Genomic DNA, 22,938 nt, shown 5'->3' with positions numbered 1-22,938 from the left:
CTCTGTCTGTGAGACTTTTCCAAAGACCAGAGCTCTGCTCTCCTCTCCCTTCCTAGCTTTTCTTCAGTGTTCTTGTCCACTCCTGTCGCTGCAGCCGGCGTGGTACCTGCATTGAGATGCCGTCCACACCCAGTCACCTTCCCAGCGCTACATCAGGTCCTCTAGAACCTCGTACTTTGTGCTGGAAGCTGTTAGGAGTGTGCTGACTCTCCCCATCCCCGGGCCGGTGGAATTTTTTTTAAATTTCTTTTTCTAACTTTTTTGTGAAAATTCTTCAAACATTTGGAAAAGTTGAAAGACTAGGCCAGGGGTTACTACTTACTGACCATCATGAGTCAGCAGTTAACATTCTGCCACAGGTGCTTTCTGTAGGTAAGTGTACTTTGTCCTGAGCTGCCGTTGGTCAGTTACTAGAAAACATGGTGGCGCCTCTGCATACTCAAGCTTGCATCTTCTAAAAGTTAACATACGGGATCATTTTAAATTTACCTCCTTGGGCCCCCATCCTAATGTTTTTTTCTTCAAAAAAGTTATTTTTATTGTTGTAAAGTACACATAACATCACCACCGTAACCATTTGCAAGTGTGCAGTTCAGTGGTGGCAAGTACATGCGTAGTGCTGTGTAACCTTCACCACCGTCCCGCTCCAGAACGCCTTCATCTTGTAGAGCTGAAACTCTATACCCATTAGACAATAACCCCCTCCCCGTTTCCCCGCACCCCAGCTTCTGGCAACCACCATTCTACTTTCTGTCTCTGTGATTTTAATTAGGTACCTCGTATGAGTGGAATCATACAGCATTTGCCTTTTGTGACTTATTTTAGGTGGAATAGTGTCCTCAAGCTTCATCCATGTTGTAGCGTGTGTCAGAATTTCCTTCCTTTTTAAGGCTGAGTAATATTCCATTGCGTGTATATATTATTTTTGCTTCTCCTTCATCTGTTGATGGACACTTGAGTTGTTTCCGTGTTTTAGCAATTGTGCGAGTGCTATTGTGAACATGGGTGTGCAAATCTCTTCATGATCCTGCTTTCAGTTCTTTTGGGTAGATACTCAGAAGTGGAATTGCTGGATCATATGATAATCCTATTTTTATTGTTTTGAAGAACTGCCATCCTGTTTTTCACAGCGGCTGTACCATTTTACATTGTCACCAAGTGTACAGGGTTCCATATTTTTCCTTCATCCCGGCCAACATTTATTATTTTCTGGGGTTTTTTTTGTTTTGTTTTGTTTTTATAGTAGCCATTCTACTGGGTGTGGGGTAGTATCTCATTGTAGGTTTGGTTTGCATTTCCTCAATAATTAGTGATACTGGACATCTTTTCATGTGTTTGGTGGTCATTTGTATATGTTTGGAGAAATGTCTATTTAAGTGTTTTACTCATTTTTGAATTAGGTTGGTTTTTTTGTTGTTGCATTTTACGAGTTCTCTATATATTCTGGATATTAATCCCATTTCAGATAGATGATTTGCAGATATTTTCTCCCATTTTGTGGGTTGCCTTTATGTTCTGTTGATAGTGTCTTTTGATGCATATTTTAAAATTTTCATAAAGTTCAGATTTTGTTTGTTTGTTTGTTTTTTAAGATTTTATTGGGGAAGGGGAACAGGACTTTATTGGGGAACAGTGTGTACTCCCAGGACTTTTTTCCAATCAAGTTGTTGTCCTTTCAATCTTAGTTGTGGAGGGAGCAGCTCAGCTCCAGGTCCAGTTGCCGTTGCTAGTTGCAGGGGGCACAGCCCACCATCCTTGTGGGAGTCAAACTGGCAGCCTTGTGGTTGAGAGGATATGCTTCAACCAACTGAGCCATCCGGGAGGCAGCTCAGCTCAAAGTGCTCTGTTCAATCTTAGTTGCAGGGGGCGCTGCCCACCATCCCTTGCGGGACTCGAGGAATTGAACTGGCAACCTTGTGGTTAAGAGCCCACTGGCCCATGTGGGAATTGAACCGGCAGCCTTTGGAGTTAGGAGCACGGAGCTCTAACCGCCTGAGCCACCGGGCCGGCCCTTGTTTTTTTTCTTTTAATGCCTGTGCCTTCAATGTCAGACACTCCATTCTAATTTGTCATCAAATCTTTGTTCAAAATGCCTCTTGGGAAAAAAAAGTGCCTCTTGCATCCTCTACATTTCCTTTCACCACACTGGTTTGCTCTCTCACTGCCCCGTTCCCGGGCTGACCTCCCAAATGCCCACTTGGATTGTGTCAGCACCCAGCCTCTTGTCATGCCTTAGCTTGTCATTTAAGGCTCCTTGCCTGTGTTTCACACTTAATCTCCTGCCTCTGCAGTTGACTCCAGCTAATGTGGCTGTTTTCCAAATTCGCTTGTGCCATCCCCTGCCTTTGGCATCCCGTGGCACCTAGACCACACTCTCGGTCTCTCTCTCTGGATTGGAAGCTTCTTGAGAAACAAAGTACTCTGAAAACTTGTGTTTGAATGGCTCACGTGGAGACTCGTGGGAAGCATTTGAGTGAATGACCAGAGCCTTCCCACTTCCTTACAAAGTATTCTTATTCTTAGCCTTCTCCCAGATGTTTGGTGGTGTGTGCTGGAGCTCTGTGGGTCCCTTACCAGCTGACATCTCCCCCCGTGGGTCCCAGGTGGGTTGACCATGTAATTTACTGCTGGAGCTGGGCTCTTTTGAGCACACTGTGAAGAATCCCTCCAGGACTGGGCCATGGGACGTCCCACCGAGGGAGAGCAGATGAAGGACGGTACACCCGATGGTAGTGGACTATTTTAGCATCGTCCCTCATGAAGCCCCCCAGGCAGAGTGGGGGCACGGTGGGCTAGGATAGAGCTTAGCTAGAGCTGGCGTCACCAGGGTCAAGGTGCAGTTGTCTATGGGGTTAAAACCCAGCAGAAATTGGCACACGCTCCCGGCCACAGGCTCCCAGGACGGGAGCTGAGAGGCCACGTCTGTGAAGCCAGTGACGGCTCCCTGGTTGTTGCCTCCCAGCTTTCTCCAAGTCCTTGGCATTGGCTCTGAGCAAATCTGGGCAAAGCACCAGTTTAACATCCAGAAGCCGCCCGAGTTCTAGCACCTGTAGTAATTTCAAGACCTTGGTGGGAGCACCCCATCTCTGAGCCTCAGTTTATTGAATGGGAATAATGCGCTGTCGTGAGGAGCAGCTGTCGTGAGGAGCAGCTTTTGTAACCTAGCTGGCAGGACGTGGCAAACCCACGTTCCCACGTGTGAGTTTCCTGAAGGGTGAGCAGCATGCAGCCCTCACCTTAGATGTTTTAGTTGAGGTTTTCAGTGTGAGGCCCCGGTGTTGGAAGAAGAATGCCAACCCAACTGCAAATGAACCAGGGACATGGCTCGGGCTTTGTGCTCTGCCTGCATCAGGGCTCTGGAGGAGTCTCAGAGAGTGCAGCCTGCGGTGGTAGTGCTTATGCCAGCCAGGCATGTTACTATGAAGAAGTCAGGCCCCAGCTATTAAAAATGGACAGAGCCACCCCTGTGTGTCCATGGTGGGGGGATGCGGCGAGCACAGGTGAAGGAAATCCGGGTCAGCGCTCCTTAAAGGCTGACGTGCATGGAATCGCCTGGGGCGCTTGTTCGTAAGGATTCTTCCGAAGCGGACTGGGGTGGGCCCAGTCTGCGTGTCTGCCATGCTGCTTCTCCTGGTTGGGACTACACTTTGAACTGGACTGATACATAGGTCCTTCTAAAGTTCAGCTTTTACCCCCCCTCCCCCAAGTTTTAAGTATACAACTGCCAGAAATTTTCAAAAGATGGGCCACAGGAGGGAGGGGGAATTGGTTAAGTGCCCCCAATAAACAGGCAGTGCTTTCAGATCAGTGTCAGTGTTGGAAAGGCCTGCTCCCTGACCATCGCCCACGGACCAGTGTCAACGCGGTCATTGCTAAGATGTTTCATTGGATTTCATGTCATTTTAGGATGAAACTATGGTAGTTAGGAGTATAATACAACCAGTCCAAGAGGAAGAGGATTGAAATTGCTTCTTTTATCCAGCCAGGATCAGTGGGTTCTTGCTGTGTGCCAGGCAGAGACGCATGCTTTACATGGCATCTTACACTTTCCCGACAGTGGCCAGTGTCCCTGTTTTAGAGAGGAAGAGCCTAAAACCTAGAGAAGGCCTGTAACTCGCTCAAGGCCACACGGCTAGTGAGGGGCAGAGCCCGGATGTTTTTGCTGCCAGAGACGTGGCTCTCTTCACTGGGTACACAGCTGCCCCTTGCAACTGGCTAGTGCTGTGTAGATAAACAGTTTAACCAGTCTCCTCTTTTAACCAGTTGAATTGTTTCCAAGTTTCCGGTTTGAAATACTGTGTCTCCTCTTTTGACTAGTCAAATTGTTTCCAGGTTTTCAGTTTTAAATAATGTGACTAACATCTTAAACTTCATACTTTGTTATGTCATTGTCTAGATTTTTAAGTTTCTTAGCATGAATTCCTGAATGGAGTGACTTAGGTCAAGGGGTAAGAATACAGTTTTAAGACTTTCAATTCATTTTACCAACTGTCATCCCAAAAAAGGGTACCCATTTACACTTCCATCTCAGAATGCCTCTTCGCTCAGCATGATGGTGAGATTTTTGCAGGAAGGTGTGACTTATGCAGGAGTCTCCTGGCAGCTTCTAGAGGACTAGAACTCAGGTCAGCTGAGTGTCAGGGTGTTTTTCTGACTGCTGTTGCCAAGACATAAGCCCTTCTTGTGCCAGGGGGTGCCCCTGAGCTCTGCGGCCCAGGCAGACTGGCCGGTTGTGCCTTCAGCTCAGGGCACATGCCCGAGCAGAGGGCTGAACTCAGGGGTGTTGCGTAAGGCAGGGGAGGCAGATGGTGTCTCAGACGCAGAGCTGGAAGTGGGCATGTAGACCTGTGATGGCTCAGTGTCCGCAATTAGATTCTGGTTGGGACCGAACGGATAACCTTCAGGCAGCACTCGCATAGCGCGCTGGTCAGTAGCTGCCGTTAGCTCTGCTTCAACTTCCCAGCATGTTTGGAAGCTCGCACAGTAAATGTCATTCAGGTTTAGGGGGAAAGACTAACTCGTCTGCCCCAAACCTAAATCTTAATCTCTTTGTGTGTGTCTATATATTAAAACAGGTGATATATGCAGATAACACAACATTCAAACAGTTTATAAGAGTATATAGTGAAATGTTTGTCTCCTTCCCACTATTTCCGTTCCCCAGAGACAGCCGCTATGACCAGATCTATTCTGTTCTACGCATATTCTAGCATGTATGTATATATCCTTACCCCCCCCCCCCCCCCCGCCCTTAACATAAGTTGTAGCTTTCTGTTCTGGATTCAGGCAAATCTGGGTCAGATTCTGCCTTCTTCTTTATTGGCTTTGTGGCAGGGAGCGACTGGTTTACTGCGTCTTGTCCCTCACGGTCGTCCCTGGCATGTCACTGAAGGGTTGCCCTTCTCCTCTCTGAAGGGTTGCCCTTCAGGCCAGACTGTTGAATTGGATTCCGTTTGCTGCCCCTTCAGGAAGAGAGCGGCTCTGCTGTTGGGGATAGCGTGTCAGCATGTATTGCTCCTCGGGGCCTGCTCCAACCCCTCTGTTAGGGCAGGTTTCTCCGTAGCCAGAGGGTGCCACTGATGGGTGTGGGGGCTCATGGAGATATTTGAGTCAGAAGACTCCGGTGGGGGAGACAGTTCTTGTGAAAAGCGTAAGTGAAAAAGCACTCCCAGAAACACCCTCAGTGCCTTTCACCTCCTGTCTTGGCGTTTTGCCCGAGTCAGAATTGCTCGTGAGGTGTTAGGGTTCAGGCCAGGCTCCCCCTGAGACTCCCTGCAGAAGCAAAGGCTAAACGCGAGCAGGACCCTCCACCGCCCAGATGCGGACTGTGGCCGAAGGGCCTGTTTCCTTCCCCAGCGTGAGGCGTGATCCTAATCAATACACGGGGCTCCCCTGCGACATTGCTCAGGTGACGCAGCCTGTGGTGTCCTTATGGTGATTCCCAAAGAGCGTGTTCCCACAGGTTGGAGTTTCCATCCTCCCCTCTCCGTCTCCCCCACAGACCCTCGCACCTCGAGCTTGTCCTGGTGATATCAGCGTGGGGGGACTTTGCAGCTATTGAGGGGTCTTTGGCTGAGCCCCCGAGATGATTGCTGTTGGCCGTCCACTGGGTTTTAGAGCGTGTGGAGGCCCATGCTGGTGGCACTGAAAGGGATGATTGGGTTTGACCCCTTATTTAGAGTCGAGGAGCTAAGGCCCGAGAGGCTCGGTGGTTGAGATGAAGGTTGCTGGAGTCCACGAGTAGACAGAGACTTAAAGAAAAGTCCGCAGAAGGACCCCACCTATTTTCTAAGGGGAGAAGTGGAGGGTGGTAGTGCTGGTTCTAGTTTCCTGGTGAGTTAGTTACAGCTGAGACGGGTGCTGGTATTTGACTTGTAAAGTAAAACCCTACCCATCAGCAGCCACCCCGCATTTCCCCGCTCCCCTCAGCGCCTGGTGACCACTTTCTGTCTCTGCGGGTTTACGTATTCTGAACTTTTCATATAAACAGAAACATAATCTGCGGCCTTTTGTGACGGGCTTCTTTTACTTAGCATGCTTTCCAATTTCCTTCATGTTGTATCACGGATCAGTACTTCCTTTTTATGGCCAGGATATGCCATGTTTTATTTATCTGTTCATCAGTTGATGGACACGAGGGTTGTGTCCACATTTTGGCTATTTTGAATAATGCTGCTATGAGCAGTCATGTACACGTTTTTGTGTGAACATGTTTTCAGTTCCCTGGGTATCATATTCACGAGTGGAATTGCTGGGTAATGTGGTAACTCTATGTTTAACCTTTTGAGCAACTGCCAAACTGTTTTGCGGAGCGGCTGCACCATCGTACATTCCCACCAGCAATGAACAAGGGTTCCAGTTTCTCCACACCCTCACCGACATTTGTTATTGTCAGTCGTTAGATTCTAGCCATCCTAGTGGGTGTGACGTGGAATCACGTGATGTGATGGGCCTGTCCTAATGATTAATGACGTTGAGCATCTTTTCGTGTGCTCATTAGCTGTTTGTGTATCTTCTTTGGAGAAATGTCCATTCAGATAAATCCTCTGCCTGTTTTGTAATTGGTGATTTGTTGGCTTGCGCGTTAGACCCTGCATTTGGATCTTCTCTCTGTCCTTCGGAGTCTGGCAGGTGGACCACTTCCTGTGGTCGGTGCCCTGTCCACGTCATTGGGTCCGTGCCAGGCGCCTTGTGTTGTGTTTAACCTCCTCTCCTATTTAAATATGCTCTAGGGGATTGGAGACCCTTATAAACTGAAAGGGCTTTAAGTTCTTAATCTTTCCAGGAACAAAGTTCTAATTTTTCTGTATCTGGGGCTCCACAATTACCCTAGAATAAGAAAGGGGATGCTAAATAGGTCTCGGACAGGGGGGCAAGCTTTCTAATATTTGCCGGTTACATGCACCATAGTATGCCAGTTACAATTTACGTTTTTCAAGGCAGAGTCTCTGCTTTTTTCTTGTGCTGTCTCTCATAGTATGGATTGTAATACTTCTTACGCAGCAGGATGATGACAGGCTTGTTAATTGACATGAATGTTTTTGGGTAACTGAGTTGTTTCTGTAGCTGTTTGGCAGGTTTAGGACATAGTGATGCCGACAGGTGTGTGAGGAAGGTGCGTGGTCAGAGGTCCTGAGCTTGAGTGTCCCCGGCCTCTGCTGCGTCCCAGACCTGCCAGCCTCCAGCAGGGTGGCCGTCAGCTGAGAGACACGTGTGCTGCTATTTATGTTTTGTGACTTTCTCAGTGATTGTTTTTAGTTTAACATTTAAGAGTCTAATTTAATTTTGTAAGTGTGTAAAGCATTGACCACCCACGCCTGCCCAATGACACTGACCGTCTCTTCCACCAGAGCCCAGCTTTGTCCTGGATCAGGTCTGACTGTCACGGTTGAGTCGCAGCAATCTATAGCATTTCAAGTTCCTCTGACATTTGAAACCAAAAGCCATTTGCAGGAGCAGCTAGGTGGCCCTTTCAGATGATAGAGGGAGTCGCTAATGGAGCTGTGCTTTCTTTCCCTCCCAGCATTTCAAATCTTAGAACAGCAGTGCTGGAAGAGCCCTTCCAAGATGAACTGGTCTCTAAATTAAGAGGTGAATGTTGAAACTAAGGATTGCTAATTTTTGAATGTGTGATTTCTTGTTGCCTTATTCTCATCTCTCCATCTTCAGCTATGTCCCAGGGTTGTATGTACGTACTTTGCAAAATTAAGGTCAGAGAGATCTGGTTGGCATATATTTTAGGTAAACATGGTAGATTGAACACATTCACTTACCTCCACTTCCTCCAGAAACCCTGCTAAAATGACAGTAAAAATATTTTTTAAATGTATGGAGCCACAAGGACAAAGAATGCGAGAGAAGACAATAATAGACTGAAGAGGGAAGACGAGCGAAGACAGCAGAGCCCAGGAGGCTGCAGGTTGCTGCCTGCAGAGAGAGACGAAGGAGCAGTGCTGTAGAAAGAAAGCCTCAGGAAAGGAGGCCCCTGCTGTCACTCAAAGTGGGAGTGAGGTTCGGGCCTAAAGACTGATTAGTTCAGAGTCTGTAGGGAGAAATCAAACTCGCCAAGTCACAGCTTCACGTCTGCAAACCCGCAAATACTCCTCATCCCCTCTGAGCAGAGGTTTATGCTCTGGAGCAGCCGAACCAGAAAGACTCTGGATCGAGGTACCTCAGGAGTAGCACAGGGCAGCGTACACTGAACCGAGAGAGGGATTTGCGAAAGTCTGTACACTGAAAGGGGGTGTCCCCGCCGGTCCCTGCCAGCTCCCAGAGTGCTGCGACGGGCATGAGGCGTGGATCGCAGGAGTCCTCTGGGACAAAGGGACAGTGTCAGAGACACACCTGCCGCTGCCAGCCTGTGGCAGTCCCTCCAAGCAGAAGCTAGACCTCCCCCAGCCTCTGTGGGCCTTCCCTGTCCATAGCCTTGCTGGTGTCCACAAAGCGCCCATCACCTGTTTACTTTTTAGTTGGAAATGATTATAGATTCACAGGAGGCTGCAGAAATGGTACAGAGAGGTCCCCTGGGCCCTTCATCAGGTCGCCCAATGGTTACATCTTCCATAGCCACAGACAGTGTCACAACCAGGGCACTGACATCGGTACACAACCTGTGCATACAAGTCGCTGCCATTTTATCCCAGATGCTTTCACATAAGCCCCGCAGCAGTCAAGGTACAGCAGGGTTCTGTCGCCACAAAGATACCTTATTGATTCACTTTTAAATCGGAATGGACAGTCAAGGATCGTTAAACATATTCAGGAAACTCGCGACATAAACGAAGGGTAGAGGCTAGAACAAGCAAAAAGAAAGGCCTGTCAGAGGAAACAAAGTTGATACTGTGAACAGAAGAAACCCTCAACACACAGAGTGAATGTTCTCAGAGAAATGAGCCAATATTTTGTCAATGAAATAAAACAGGATGCTCTAAAATTCTGAACAAGAAAGAGTTAAGAACTCTTAAGAAATTAACCTGAGATTAGGGGGGAAAAGAGTTGACAAATACCCCCAGAAAATAGCATAAAAATACCTGACATCTAGAAGATCTGTAAAGAGAGAAAGGGAACATGAGGGACAAATATATGAAAGAAATCAGAAATGTTTCTGAAATCAGAATAGATGATCACAGGATGGTGAATTGAAAGAGTCCTGACACATCGTATAATTCCAGAACACTGGGGCATAAAGCTTCTAAAGAGAGAACAGGTCACATGCAGAAGATGGGGAATGAAGTACGCATGGGATTTGTCAGCTCGATCAGAAGACCGAAGGCAATGGAGTAGATTTCCAATTGAACGTGGTAGATTGAGCTAAAGTAGAACCACTTCTACAACGATCACATGGCGTTCTATGTAGAATATAACAAAGATTTTAAATATATAGCTGATCTTATAGGAAAGAAAAGAGATAGCGAGAGACCAGAATCACAGAGGGAATTTAAAGCAGAGTAGGCTTACTGATGTCCTAGCAGTTCTAGGGGGTGTTTATTAGACCCCAAAACAGGCCCTAACAGTAGTAGAAGTTTGGATTTTAATGAACACATAAAGTATAGAATTAAAGTACAGATCCCCTCAAAGGGCTCTTCCCTGGTAAAAGGGATGTGAGAAAAATCTCCCCTATGGGGCCAGAGAAAGGGTAAGGGAGGTTTTCATTGCCCCAGGCTCTGAGGTGTGGGGGGAGATCTCCTGTGAGCAGTGGAAACATCCAAGTCTGAAGTCTGTGTTTGTAATCCCCACAAGGTTCAGGCCTCCTCAAGCGAGCACCAGCCTGGTGACGCCCCTAGATCTCTTTGCAGAAGAACAAGCAAAGCATTTGTAAAATGACTCTTTCACAGTGCAGGCTACGTGGAATCTTCCCATCTCCACAGGTGATTGGCTCTTGCTAGGAAATTACTGAACATGCAGAAATTATAAGCAAGAGTCAGATGTCACAACAGAAAGGAGGATTTCTAGCATTTAAAAACTTCAGATAACAGAATAGATTATAATATAAATTAAATGTAATATAAATGTATAACATATAAAAAATTGAAAGACTAAAAGAATAGAAATCAAAGGAAAATAAGACAATACATTTAAAAAAGGCTATTTTTAAAAAGAACCCAACAAAATCTGTAGAATGAAAGCTCTAATCATTGCATTTAAAACCCAGTGGAAATGTTAAATTGCAAAACAGACACACCTCAAGAGAGAATTATGGACCGGAAAATAGATCTGAAGAAGTTAAGTGGAATTCTGCACAGATGAAGGGATGGAAGAGAAGCAAGGAGCACGGGCATAGGATGAGAAGGCCCAACCTGTGTCTGCTGGGAGCTCCCGAAGGGAACAACAGCATCTTAAAAGCAGCTGGACAGAAAGACCAATGACTCCCAAGGTACAGCAGTGAAACCCAGCAGATGTCGGGGTAGGAGCAGTGGAGGCCAGAACACAGTGGAATGACTCCTCCGTGTGCTAAGGAAAGTCAGTTGTGGGCTTAGTGTTCAGTAACCAGCTTAAGTTTTTCAATAGTGAGAACAAAATAAAGACATTTTCACATAAGAGAAAGTGGAGTTTATTCACTAATGGACCTTCACTGTACGTCAGGGAGAAGGGAACTAAACCCAGGACAAAGGAGAGAGACAAGAAAGAATGGTGTACAAAGACATCAGAAATGTGTGGGGATATCTAACTAAGCATTAATTTAGGAAACAGTGGCCATTACTAATTGGAAGAGAAAAACGAAAATACCCAAAGTGGGAGTGAGAGGAGATGGTTTGAATGAACACATTCTAAGATCAGTGAAGGGGTGGGAAAGAGGGGGAGGGGTATTGATTTGCTTTGGACTTTCTGAGTCAAGCAGACGTATTAAAATTTTAAGGGTAACCACTAAAAGAATAGAACTAGGATTGAAAGCTTTCAAACCAATAGAGGGAAAAGAAAAGCTGTGATTTATGAAAACTAGGTCATTACTCTAGAAAAAAGAGAACAAAGACAAAGTATGGGAAGGTAGAAAGCCCTTAAGGCAAGAGAGGTAGATGCACATGGGCCGCACGGAATGTGAGCGGGATAACCGTGCCCGTCACGGCAGGTCCCCAGGATGGGACCACCAGAGCAAAGCCGCCGTCGTTCCAGGGAATTCCATATCCAGCCAAATTATCCAGTAAGTGATTCTTTTCAGGCATGCAGGGACTGTAAAAAATGTGCCTCCCGTGGACCCTTTTTCCAGAAGCTCGTGGGAGGTGTGCTTTAAAACAAGGGAGTTTTCTGGAACTTAGGAAGCCAGAGATTCCACACAGGAAGGCTGCAAAGGCCAGTCCATGTTGGGGAGGCCAGGTGGGATTGTGCAGGAGGAGGGAGGTGTGGGGACAGAGTCCCAGAGAGCAGTTTCCAGGCTCTTGGCCTCATGTGGAAAGGTGCTGGCTCGGGTAGTAGATGGCCATCAGCTGTGGCTAGTTGGCCGTCAGCTGTAACCAGTTAGCCAATTAGCCACTGATACAACTGCTGTGGCTGTGTTGGTTGGGGTGTTGGTCGGTTGGCAGAGAAGCGGACAGCAGGTTGCAGGTCATGTGGCTCCAGCCTCCAGTGAGACTATAGTGGTATGACTCCCCTACCTATGGCTCTGTGGCTGTTCCTTTTTGGCCTCACCATGTCCTGCATTCTTATGTGGGGAGCGGGACAGGAGGCCCCTGCAAGCTGCCTCGCACGACAGGAGGGCTCCAAGAAAGACAAAACCCAGAGATACCTGATGGATTATTTGAGCGTGCCTGGAAAAGTTATGGATAGGCATCTGCCAGGATTCTCAGTGTGTGCACAGGTTGTGTGTATTCACAGCGGGCCACTTGGTCAGCTGTGAGCTATATTTACTCCATTACAACACATTTATATTGTTTCGGTTACTGCAATAGAACTGGTGGAAGGATGGGCTCAAGGTAAGAGGTGGTCAGGACACGGGTAAGAAACAGGAAGTCAATAGATAACGTCTACATGTAATAAACTAGGAGTTAGAGGTGTAAGCATATTGTTTATACATATGGCTAATAATTCAAACTACTAAGAAATTAGAAAGTGGTTGCTTCAAGGGAGCACTATTGAGACAGTAAGACGGGAGCTGCTATTTTGATGCTGTTTGATTTTTGTTTTTAATTTACAAGTTTAAACCAACACTGTTTAATAGAAACGCAATATGAGCCACATAGGTAATTGAGGATTTTTTTTTTAGTGGCCACATTAAAAACATAAAAAGGAACAGGTGAAAATAATTTTAATAAATTTTATTTAAGCCAATATAGATCCAAGATATCATTTCAACATGTGATGAATATAAAAAACAATAGCGGGGTAGTTCACATCTTCAGACTAAGTCTGTGAAATCCGGTCTGTGCTATAGCACATCTGTGGTCAGACTCGGTCGCATTTCAGGTGCTCAGTAGCCACGCACGGCTGGTGTCCTCCCTGTTGGACAGTGCAGGTGTGACCCTGAAGGATAAAGTATGTCTCCTTGAGGCTTTTCAGTGGTACGCAGACCTGCCGTCGAGAAGCCCGTTCTGGACGGTAGTTCCTGACCCTGGTTGCTTCCTTTGGCCCAGTCACCCGTACTTTAAGTTCTCACAGAAATTTAGAATCACTCAGCAGTCTCATGAAAGTCACCTGCCTTCCTGGGGTTCCCATTCTGATAGGGTGACAGACGTAACAGATACTGGGAATGGAGAGCACCATGGAGAAAAATAAAATGGGGGAGGGGGCTAGAGAATGAGGGCAAGTAATTCTGGATCGGGGGCAGAGATGGCTTTTCTGAGGCGGTGACATCTGCTCAGACTTGAGTGCAGCCGTGGGGCGGGGGTGGGGGTGGGGGCAGACAGGAAGCTGCGACTGTTCCCTGGGGCAGGGCCTCCTTCCCCAGCCAGCCTGGCGTGTGTCAGTGTGTAGCTGCTTCCTGGACCACCTGTCCTCCCCACCCTTCCTGGGCTCTGCACGGGCTCCGTCGCTTGTTTGCCGATGTTCCGTCAGCATCAGCACGGCGCCTGGCATCTTAGCTGGCATTTAGTTTGTTGCTTGGTGCATGGGTGAATGGATGGATGGTCTACAGTCAGTCAAGCGTGCAGCTATCGTAAATGTCAAAGGAAGCAAACTGTGGGGAGCCCAGCCTTCTGTACAGGACAGGCTCTGTCCAGACTCTTCCCGATGCAGCAGAGCCAGGGCTGGAGCTCGGCTCTGTCCCACCTTGTCCCTGTGTAATTCATTTAACAGCTTCTGTGCTCATCTGTTTCAGGACAGTCCAAACTACTGACATGACGTAGCTGGGAAAGCATGGAGGAGGCGGTGGGGAGCAAGGGAGGGCAAGAGAACTGACGGGTTTGATTTCTTACCACACGATCTCAAACTCATTGCCTCAGGCCCGCCTTCACCCTCCTGTGGCTTGGACGGGAGCAGAGCCCTTGCGATGTCTTCATCTGTCCCCACCTTCCTCTCCTTCGGCCTGGGGGTCCCTGAGCGCGCCTGGACCCCGCCTCCTGGAGACAACAGTCTGGAGCTGCCTTCTGGTCCTTCAGCCTCGGTCCAGCGCCCTGTTGGCCAGCTCCCAGGACCCGGGGATAAGAGCCATAGCCCAGTTAGGCGAGAGGGGAAGCCGAGATGTTTATCCCGTACAAGGGGAAGCGTACCCCAGAAAGTGTCCAGCCCTTCTCAACCAGGGGTCCTGAAACCCCACTGCGTCTCTTGTAACGTATGACTGCAGCTCATTGGTGCTCATTACTGCCATCTTGGGAGAAAACAGTCGCTCCAATCACATTCTATGCCCTCGTGGCTGAGGTGAGGAGGACGCTGGTGTCTCAGTCTCTGGTAAGGGTGGTGACTTGTGTCCTCCATAAACGACGGCAGATTGTGACTTCATTTTGCAGTGTTTTGTTACAGTTCGGTTCAGCTGTGGGGAACTTCTGGGTGCTGTGACAGCTCCCACTTTCCGTTAGAGGACCAGGGGCCCACGGGAGATAAGCCTCCAGTACCAGTAGGTATTTCCTCCTCACCTCTTTCCACGGGTGGTGGTGAGTCCTTTCCATCTTCCCAGCCGTGCCAGTTACCACGAACTCCGCCCAGAAATGGGCTGCTGAATGCAGTATTTCATTTTATCAGAAATCTTTGCTTCGAGGGCCGGCTACCTGATCCTGTCCTGACCTAATTTTAGTGACGTGGGGGTGCTGAGGAGAAGAAGGTGTCACTTTTGAACGCTGGCACTTTGGAGCGTTGAGGCCACGTCTGCTGATGCCCAGCGGGGTCAGCCTGCCCGTGGGCTCCGTGTGTCGGTGACGTTGAGGTTGCAGATCAGGCCGGTGTGGGAAGCTGTCAGGACCACCACCAGATGATGCAAGACCCCCACTTGCTGTCAGTCCCAGGGGGCTTGTTCCTCCTCCTCCTCCTCCTCCTCCTCGGCTTCTCCTGCCTTCACCAAGCTCCTGCTTCCCTGGGGAAAAGAAATGTTTGCAGCATCCACCCCAGTTTGTCTTGGAAAACGGTAGTTTGGGAATTGAAGGAAGTGGAGAACCAACATTGTTCTGGTGTAGCCATTCCGGGGAGGATGGTGACACACCCAGGTGGATTCCCCTCGCCTGCCTGTGGGAGGGTGGAGGGGGTCTTCTCCGCTCTGAGCTCACAAGAAAAAACTGCACAGGAAGACCAGCCACCCTGTGCCCCCACTGCACCCCTAATTCAGTGAGAACCTGGCCCCCGAGGAGCGTCAGAGGCAGCCTTGGATCAGGGCTCTGGTGTGTCGTTTTTACTGCCTTTTCCTACCATATTTGCATTTTTAAAAATAGCAGTGCTGAGTGAGTCCCTTTCTGGCTGCGTCTGCTTCGGAAGGTAGGATGCGTTTTGCAGAGAGTGGCTATTGATTAGCAGCTAGCTGGTCCTCAGCGTTTGGGAGCTGGACAGAGGCACCATGGGTGCGCTGGGTGGAGGTGAGGCTGGATATCACACGCCGCTGCCGGAAAGGGTGAGGCCTCAGTTCTTTGCTGACCGAAGATGACGTCATTTTGAAGGTTGTGTCATTTTTCTGGGGTTCTCAGTGGGGAAAGTCAAGAAAGGGAGCGGGAGCATCTATAAGCTGAGATCCTGATGGCCATCTCGGAGGATCTGGACCAGGCAGTGACACGTCCTCCTGCCAGTGGGAGGGTCTGTCTCATTCGCGGGGTTCTTAGATCCCGGGAGAGCCAGATTTTATGCACTTGCTCCTTCCCATCCTGTAGCCCAGCTCTAAAAATCAGGTTCTCGTGGCCACAGTGTGGACCCAGGAGCTGCCTCCCTGCCTGGAAGTCTTTCAGGTGGCAGCACTGTCCCCCAGGTGTCCGAGGATGCATGCTGGCAGAATCTGCTTGGCCGCTTTGGCAGCAGCCGGCCTGGGTCAGGTCCCGTGTCTCTTGGTCATTGGGCTGTTAAAAGCTGCCTCAGAGCCTAGGGCTTTGTTCTTGGTGCCTCTCTGGGAGCTGCCCTAGCCCAGGGCCTTCACCACCCAAGCAGGGGCGGGTCAGAGTCGGGGCCACATGATTTTGGGGACCCGGTGCCTGTGCATGGATTTAGGGGCGGAACCTCAGGAGGGGTGTGCCCGGGAATACTGGCGTGGCATCAGTCAGGTCTCGCTTTGTTAATTATTTCAATCCACCTTGCTTTTTGCATCTTGATCCCAGGTTTATATCTTTAAAATTTTTTTTAATTGAAAACAAATGTCCCTAAGTAGTTGGGGTTCAATTTTGTTCTAGAAGAAAGGGAAACTTACTGGTTGAATTAGAACAGTTTTAACAAGGCTGATTATTGGACTTGCCCAGGGAACGTTAAGAAATAGACATCTGGCTTTGTCTAAAGATTTATTCAGTAAGTTTGGGGTTAAAAAAAAATCAGGAATCTGTATTTTAAAAGAGATCCAAGGCTTCCGATAAATAGCTCTCTTAAGACCTAGTCCTCCCCACAAGGGGCTGTCGAGGCTGCCTCCGTTTATCTTCATAATCTTTGGTTATTTCAGTGCTCCAAGTTAAATATCCAGACTTCCTCCCCTTTCTGTGGGGCCAGTCCCACCAGTTGCCCTTCAAAGACCAGTAGTGTGTGGTCGGCCGAAACCCCACCTTGCAGTTGCTGACACCAAGGCACGGCGTCTAGAAGTGGTGTCCTGTGGTGCGAAGAAATGTTGCTCTCTCTCAGGACATGTGTCCTCCTTCGGGTCTGATCGCCTGAGTTCTGGCTGAGAAGTCCTTCCGTGTGGGCCCAGAGGCGCCCTGAGGAGGGCAGGACATTTCCTGCTTGACTGTACAGAAGACATCATCTGAAGGGCACAGTCCTGGGGCTCGTGGGCTGGTGTCTGTGCTCTGATTCCCGCTTTCCCTGACACCGCGTGGGACAGTGTGGTGCGGGGAGCGGGCTGGGGAGCAGCTCACTCCGGTACTTCCCAGCTCTGTGGACGTGGTTGCCCATCTGAATAGGGAGAAGAGCGTCCTCGAGGAGGCTGTGGGTGAGGCCTGTGAGTTACTCACACGCTCCTTTCTCTGCCTCTGCTCTCCCTCCCTCCCTCCCCTCTCAGCCCTGAGATCACCTGCCTGCTGGACCTGCTGGGGCCCAAGCAGTGCTGTTTCCTCCTCACTCAAGATACCGTGTTTCCCCGAACATAAGACCTGACTGGAAAATAAGCCCAAGCGTGATTTTTCAGGATGACATCCCCTGAACATGAGCCCTAATGCGTCTTTCAGAGCAAAAGTTAATATAAGACCTGGTCTTATTTTCGGGGAAACACGATAGGTTAGTGACAGCCCCTATGGCCCGGCTCAGAGCACCCCCCTCCAGCACACACTTTCTCATTCTCTCCTGGGGTATCCTCACCCTCGTGTGTGGGTGTGTCCGTACTCATTAAAGGACGGGGGATTTTGACCATATAAACAAGAGGGTGGTTATTTGCACACTGTAAGATTTCCTGTGGGTTTTCGTGACATAGCTCCCTTGGTCTAGCTAAAATCTGTTCAATTTATGAAACTTTTAGGAACGGCGTCTAAATCAAGATGCACCCTGGGAGAAATTGTGGCACCTTGTTTCTGTCTTTGTAAATGTTATTCCATGTATTTGTTTTCTCCGGCTGAGCTGTAAGCTCCTCAGGAGAGAAGCTGTTGGGCCCAATGCTCCTGTCACAGGTTTTCTCAGGCTGTGCAGACCAGGGACACCTTTTCCTTTCGGCCGCTGGCTTGGGGGGAACCTGGGGGCACACACTCAAGACTGCCCACATGGCCCTCGGGAGGGCCAGGTGCTGGGCAGGTGTGCCGGGAGGGCGCAGGCTCTGGAGCGCGGGCTGCCCATCCCAGGTGGTGATTGCCACCCAGGGGGCGATGGCTCTTCCGCAGCGCACGCAGCTGCTAGGCGTGGCCACTGCACCTGTCGGCGTGGAGGGATCCTTCCTCCCCGTCTCAGTGATTCTGCTTTTTTGTTTGTACAGTATTTTAGTCCCGGCTCAGAGCTGTCTCCTGAGCTGAGCTACTGTGCGTGCGCCTAGGGAGAAATAGTGGTGGAGGAGTGGGCAGTTGAGGTTTTCAGGCTTAGTAATCAAACAAAGAGGTGACATCAGCCCCAGGAGTCGCCAGGCCAGTGGGTACCCTAGTGACGCCCAGTAGCCCAGGATGGGTATCCATCTCCTCTGCCTGGAAATAGTAACCGTGGGTGTTTGAGAAACAAGTGGAGGCTGGTAGGAGTTCCAGGAGGTTGTGTTTCTGCCACGTGCTGTCACAATAGGGAGTGGGCCGGGCCTGCCCCGCTGGACTCAGATAAGGCCCTTTTGGCGATTTCTCCTCCTCCCTTGCTGTCTTTAAAGTGCCAGTCAGACTAGGGGGATATGAATCACAGTTGCTTTGGGGACGTTTTCAGAATGCCTGTTTGCAGAGTACCATCGTGGGGACTGCGATGGCCGGTGCGTCTGGGGCCGGGCCTTCGCTCCCTTTTGATGCCGCCACCGTTACATGAGGACAAGGTGATGTGCATTGCACACAGGTCACCTGCGATCTTGTTAGCGTGTGGCGTCCCGGGCAGCAGGATTGGGGCAGGGGCTGAGAGGCTGCATCGCCAGTGCACTCCGGCAAAAGGCCGGGCTGCCAGTTGGAGCCCACACTTTGAGGGTCAGCACGGCTCTAATTGTTCCAGGGGTAGCCAGAGCCATGCCAAAGGGCCACACCCCCAAAGGAGGAAGGACAGGCTAGCTAAACCAGGGCTTGGAGTCCTGGAGCCTGGTGGCCGTGGGCCTCTTCTCCAGGCCTCTTAGAGTGACAGCAACCTCAGTAGGACCTCCCACGTGGGGTCAGGAGGGTTGGGAGAGGCAGAGCAGGTGGAGCTCTTCCCGCACAGGGCGAGCTCAGTAAAGGTCTGCCCCTGTGACCACCACCTGGGCCTCATGCTGTGCTCTAAGCTGACATCAGACATGGGGCGGGGTCTGGAAGGCAGTTGTGAGGCCAGGAGCTCTCCCCGCCTGGACGCCTGGACTCCTGGACGGTGAGCTGCTCCCTCCGTGCTCTCCTGGCTGCCTGGCAGCCCCAGGACTGCTTCCCAGCCCCTAGAACAACCGTGAAGTCATGTTTACGTTCTACCTTTCAGGAAGGAGGCCTTCTCCTCCTAAAGCTTCCTGTTTGTCCCCTGCCTTCAAACCCAGGAGTCCTGGGCTGTTCTGTCCTTTTTAAGCCATGTTGACACGCTCGGGATCAAGACTAGGGAGCAGTGCTGGGCTCCTGGCTCCAGGCCGGCTGGCTCTTGCCCTGGGCCGCACCAGGACGCTGCGTCCCCAACACCGCAGAGCTGCAGAGACCCGGGTGCAGCTCCCCAGTCCTTCCCCTCACTTAGCAGGCGGTTGGATTCATCCCCTTTCTCTGTCCCCTTGGGCAGGCTGTGCCTCCAGGCCATTTCAGCAAGCTGGCAAGCTGCCGCTGCAGCTTCCAAGCAGTGGTGCAGTCATGCTGCATCTCCTGGCCCCGATTGCAGGCCTTTTGTTTGTTTTTTGTCCGCATTGTGTGATCAGACAGGGGTTCCCCGGGGTGGGACCTGGGTTGGCCCCTGGGCAGCCTCTGGGGGTTGAGCGCACAGAGGCCTGGCCAATTCGCATCTGAAACAGAGGAGTTGGGGGTGGCCCGAGGCCGCCCCTTGCCTGCACTGCTGGTGGACAGTTCCTCTGCAGCCCAGCCCTTCCTGCCTTCCCCCACCTGCCGTCCAGGAGCAGGAATGTTTGTCCCTCTACCCAGCTCAGCAGTGTGTATACTTGTGTATAAATGTTTTCAGGTATTTTATTATGTGTGCCTCATCTAAATGTGAGTTCTTTAAAGCCTAGGCACATTCCTGCATATTTATATTTTTGTCTCATTCTGAATTTATAGAAAACACTCACAAACAACTGAATTGATTGGCCTCACTACTTGGTTTTAGCGGAGCTTCAGTTAAAGGGTTTCTGCAGCACTTGATGGACAGAATTTGTTAGTTAGGGGCACCAGCATTTGTGTTTTGCTGGTAGAAAAGGTGGTCAGCTTGCTGATTGCCGGGTTACTGGGGGCACAGCCACGTGATGGTCAACTGCTTTGAGAAAGTCCTTACACTGACGTGCTCAAGACCCACTGACCAGTCATCTCCCCAGATCCAGTCAGAACTGGCAACTCGGGCTTAGAAAGACTCTAGAAGAGGAGCCCAGCTCCAACCCACAGTCAGTGCCATTTCCTGCCACTCCCAGTTGTACTGTTTTGAAAGCTGATTTATGGACATTTTAAGTAATATCAGAAGGAGTTAAAACTTCTCCACCCCACAGTGTTTGTGTAAACACATAGATCCTGGTTGGAGTTTGTTTGGTTGTTTGCTTGCATGCGTTTTGGCTCTAGATCAACCTCTGATGAGAAGAGACGTCTCTTCCCTTGAGGTAACTGGCTAAACCCTAGCAGAGAGAACCAGCCCAACAGGCACCTGGTAGATACCGGCGGGGTGGGGCTCAGCGACTTCTCGAAAGTGACCCACTGTAGAATATACATTTTACATTGTGACCCAGGACGCATATACATTATGTATGTCAGTGGAAAAGTTTTCTCAAAACAGTGCCTAGCCTTACTGCCTGCGATGCCCTCCGATGACCCCCCTCCCTCCCCAAATATGTGAAAAACATAGTGTGAAAAACACTGCCCTCCGGAGCATTCCATTCTAGGGTTTCCAGAGCTTTTCCAGAATTCCACACCGCAGGATAACTTCTCTGATCTGGCCTAAGTTGCTTCCTTGGCCCCCAGGTTGCATTTGCCTTGGAGAGAAGAAGGGGTTAATGTCCTGGACCTGCCCGTTCTCCTCCCCGGCCATCTCTATGCCAGATCCTTGGAAATTCTTTGAAGACAATGTACATTCCTTATTTTACATTTGTATTCTTTTCTAGCCTTGAATCTGAAACCCTAAAAAAATTTCATTGACCTCATTTGTAGGTTTGAGCAAAGTTGCTATTGAGTGGTTTCCTCTATTCTAACCCTCCAAAACCTGAGCTGGGCTTCTCAGGCAGTGAAGCCGCGCGCGCGCGCGCGCGCGCGTGTGTGTGTGTGTGTGTGTGTGTGTGTGTGTGTGTGTGTCTGTCACGTGCGCTCTCTCTCTCTCTCTCTCTCTCTCTCTCTCTCTCTCACTCTCACTCTCGCTCTCCAGCTTGTATGGTAGTACCCAGTTTGTATGGTAGTACAGCTGGGTGGCCCCACTGCAGGGACATAGGCTGCTCGCAGCCCAGGGGGCCCACAGGTGGCATTGCTGGGCCCTTCCGGCTCAGGGACAACAGCAGAACTACAAGGGTCTTCTGCAGTGTCTGTAACCTCAGCAGAGGGGGTGAGGGACTGGTTAGGAGACCCTGGGGCACCCAACACGATTGGCAGCCCCACTGACCACTGTCCTGTTTCGCCCCTTTTCTGTTCGCCAGGACTCAGGCTCAGCTCAGGCTGTGTGGGGGCAGAAGGGATGGTGTTTCTCAGATTGTTTTTATCCCTTGGGAAGTAGCGAGCCTTTAGAAGTTTCCAGTGCTGGTCCGACCTCATATGCCTTTCAGGAATCTGTTCTTTGAGTCCTGGCCTAGGTGAACAGCCTAACTCCTTCCTGTGCCCGCTGGGCCCTGCCACCTTCCCCTCTCCTCTCACCAGGCAAAGCAGCAAGGGTGACTTGTTTTTCTTTTCCAAAGAAAGAGGGTTTCCTCGCTGAGGGCCCCGAGGCTCCTGCAGACCCAAACTGGGGGCCCTGCAAGCTGTCCCGTTTTCTACTCCCTCGCGAGGGGCACGGTGTGGGGCTTGCGGTCTCAGACTGTTTATTAAGACCCAGTGGGTGCGCAGTGCTGGGCCTTTTGTTGGAAGCTACGCCCAGCTGTCGGTGAAGGTCTGATGACCTCAGCACCCCCGGAAAAGTCTGGGTTGGTTTCCTCCTGTGGGCCTGAAGGAGGAGAGCACCCCCGTCTTCTCTGTGTTTTGGCCTCCCCGGAGTTTGACAGGAGCTGACCGTGGTGGGTTCAGGGCTGGCAGCCTTGACACAATGCTGAGACATCCGTAAGGCCCCTCCTTTGGCTTCTGCTGGACTGTCTGCAGCTTCCCCTCTCCCCGGATGCTGGTGACCAGGCAGGAAGTTGCCTTTTTCCCCCAGGGCACGTGCTGGCCTCCAGCCTTAGGGCCACCCAGTCCTAATGGATGTGACGTTCAAATCCACTGGGAAGTTAGCTTCTTATAGCAGCTCCCTTCTATTTTCAAGCCATTGATCGGCCTCAGTTGGCCTTTTTGTATCCTTGGAACATTTTTATACAGTGAATTTGAGTTCTCTCAGGTCATTCAAGAGCAATGTTGTAAATGGGGGTGTAGACCCGACAGTTGGCGGCCCAGCTCCGTTCCTGTTAGGGTGTCAGCGTGGGCCTCGGGACTGCTCACGGGAGCAGCGTGGGCCTCTGGGGGTCAGGGCGAGGGGAGGAGACTGGTCCCCCCAGCCAGGGCTCAGCTCCTTGGACCTCCAGTGGGGATGGGAGGGAGGTGCCCGCCTCCCTGCCATGGTGACTGTCCTCCCTTTGTCACTGTATTGCTTTGTGCCTGGAAGCACCTCATGAGCTCTGTCTTCAGAATCTGTGGTGGGGGGGTGGTGATGGGGGGGTGGTGATCCTTTCACCCTTAGCACCACCCTCCTGGAAACAGCCTCGGGGCTTCTCAGCCTGACCCTGTGGGGGGGGGCGTTGGGGGGGACAGAGCTGTGTGTGTCTGTGATGTCAGATGTTTAGCAGTAACCCTGGGCTCTACCTACTACATACATACCAGAAGCCCCTTGCCCCAGTGGTCACAACCCAAAATGTCTCCGGATGTTCCAGATGTCCTCTGGGGGCAAAGTTGTCCCCTTTTGAGAACCACTGGGCTAACTGTGGTCTCCTTCCCCCCTCATAGCATGTGCTCTGCCCCACAGCCAGATGGTCCTTTTCACGTGACCGCCATG

General features: G+C 50.3%; 1 protein-coding gene across 3 annotated transcripts in view; it reads left to right on the top strand.

Annotated features, from left to right (window-relative positions):
- Window positions 1–22,938, top strand: part of UBE2O (ubiquitin conjugating enzyme E2 O) — a 47,889-nt gene that overhangs the window by 7,453 nt on the left and 17,498 nt on the right. The window contains exon 1 of one of the 3 annotated variants that reach the window (XM_019745486.3): window positions 15,353–15,463. The exons of the other annotated variants lie outside the window; for them this stretch is intronic. Coding sequence (XP_019601045.1) covers window positions 15,410–15,463 — 54 coding nt within the window. The 5' untranslated portion in view covers window positions 15,353–15,409. Of the gene's footprint in view, window positions 1–15,352; window positions 15,464–22,938 lie in introns of those variants that run through there. 3 annotated transcript variants of the gene reach the window in all.

Source organism: Rhinolophus sinicus, chromosome 12 (assembly GCF_057876585.1).
Source record: "Rhinolophus sinicus isolate RSI-liver-muscle chromosome 12, RSI-T2T, whole genome shotgun sequence".
In the NCBI taxonomy this organism is placed as follows: domain Eukaryota; kingdom Metazoa; phylum Chordata; class Mammalia; order Chiroptera; family Rhinolophidae; genus Rhinolophus; species Rhinolophus sinicus.
This window is presented reverse-complemented; position numbering and strand designations above follow the sequence as displayed.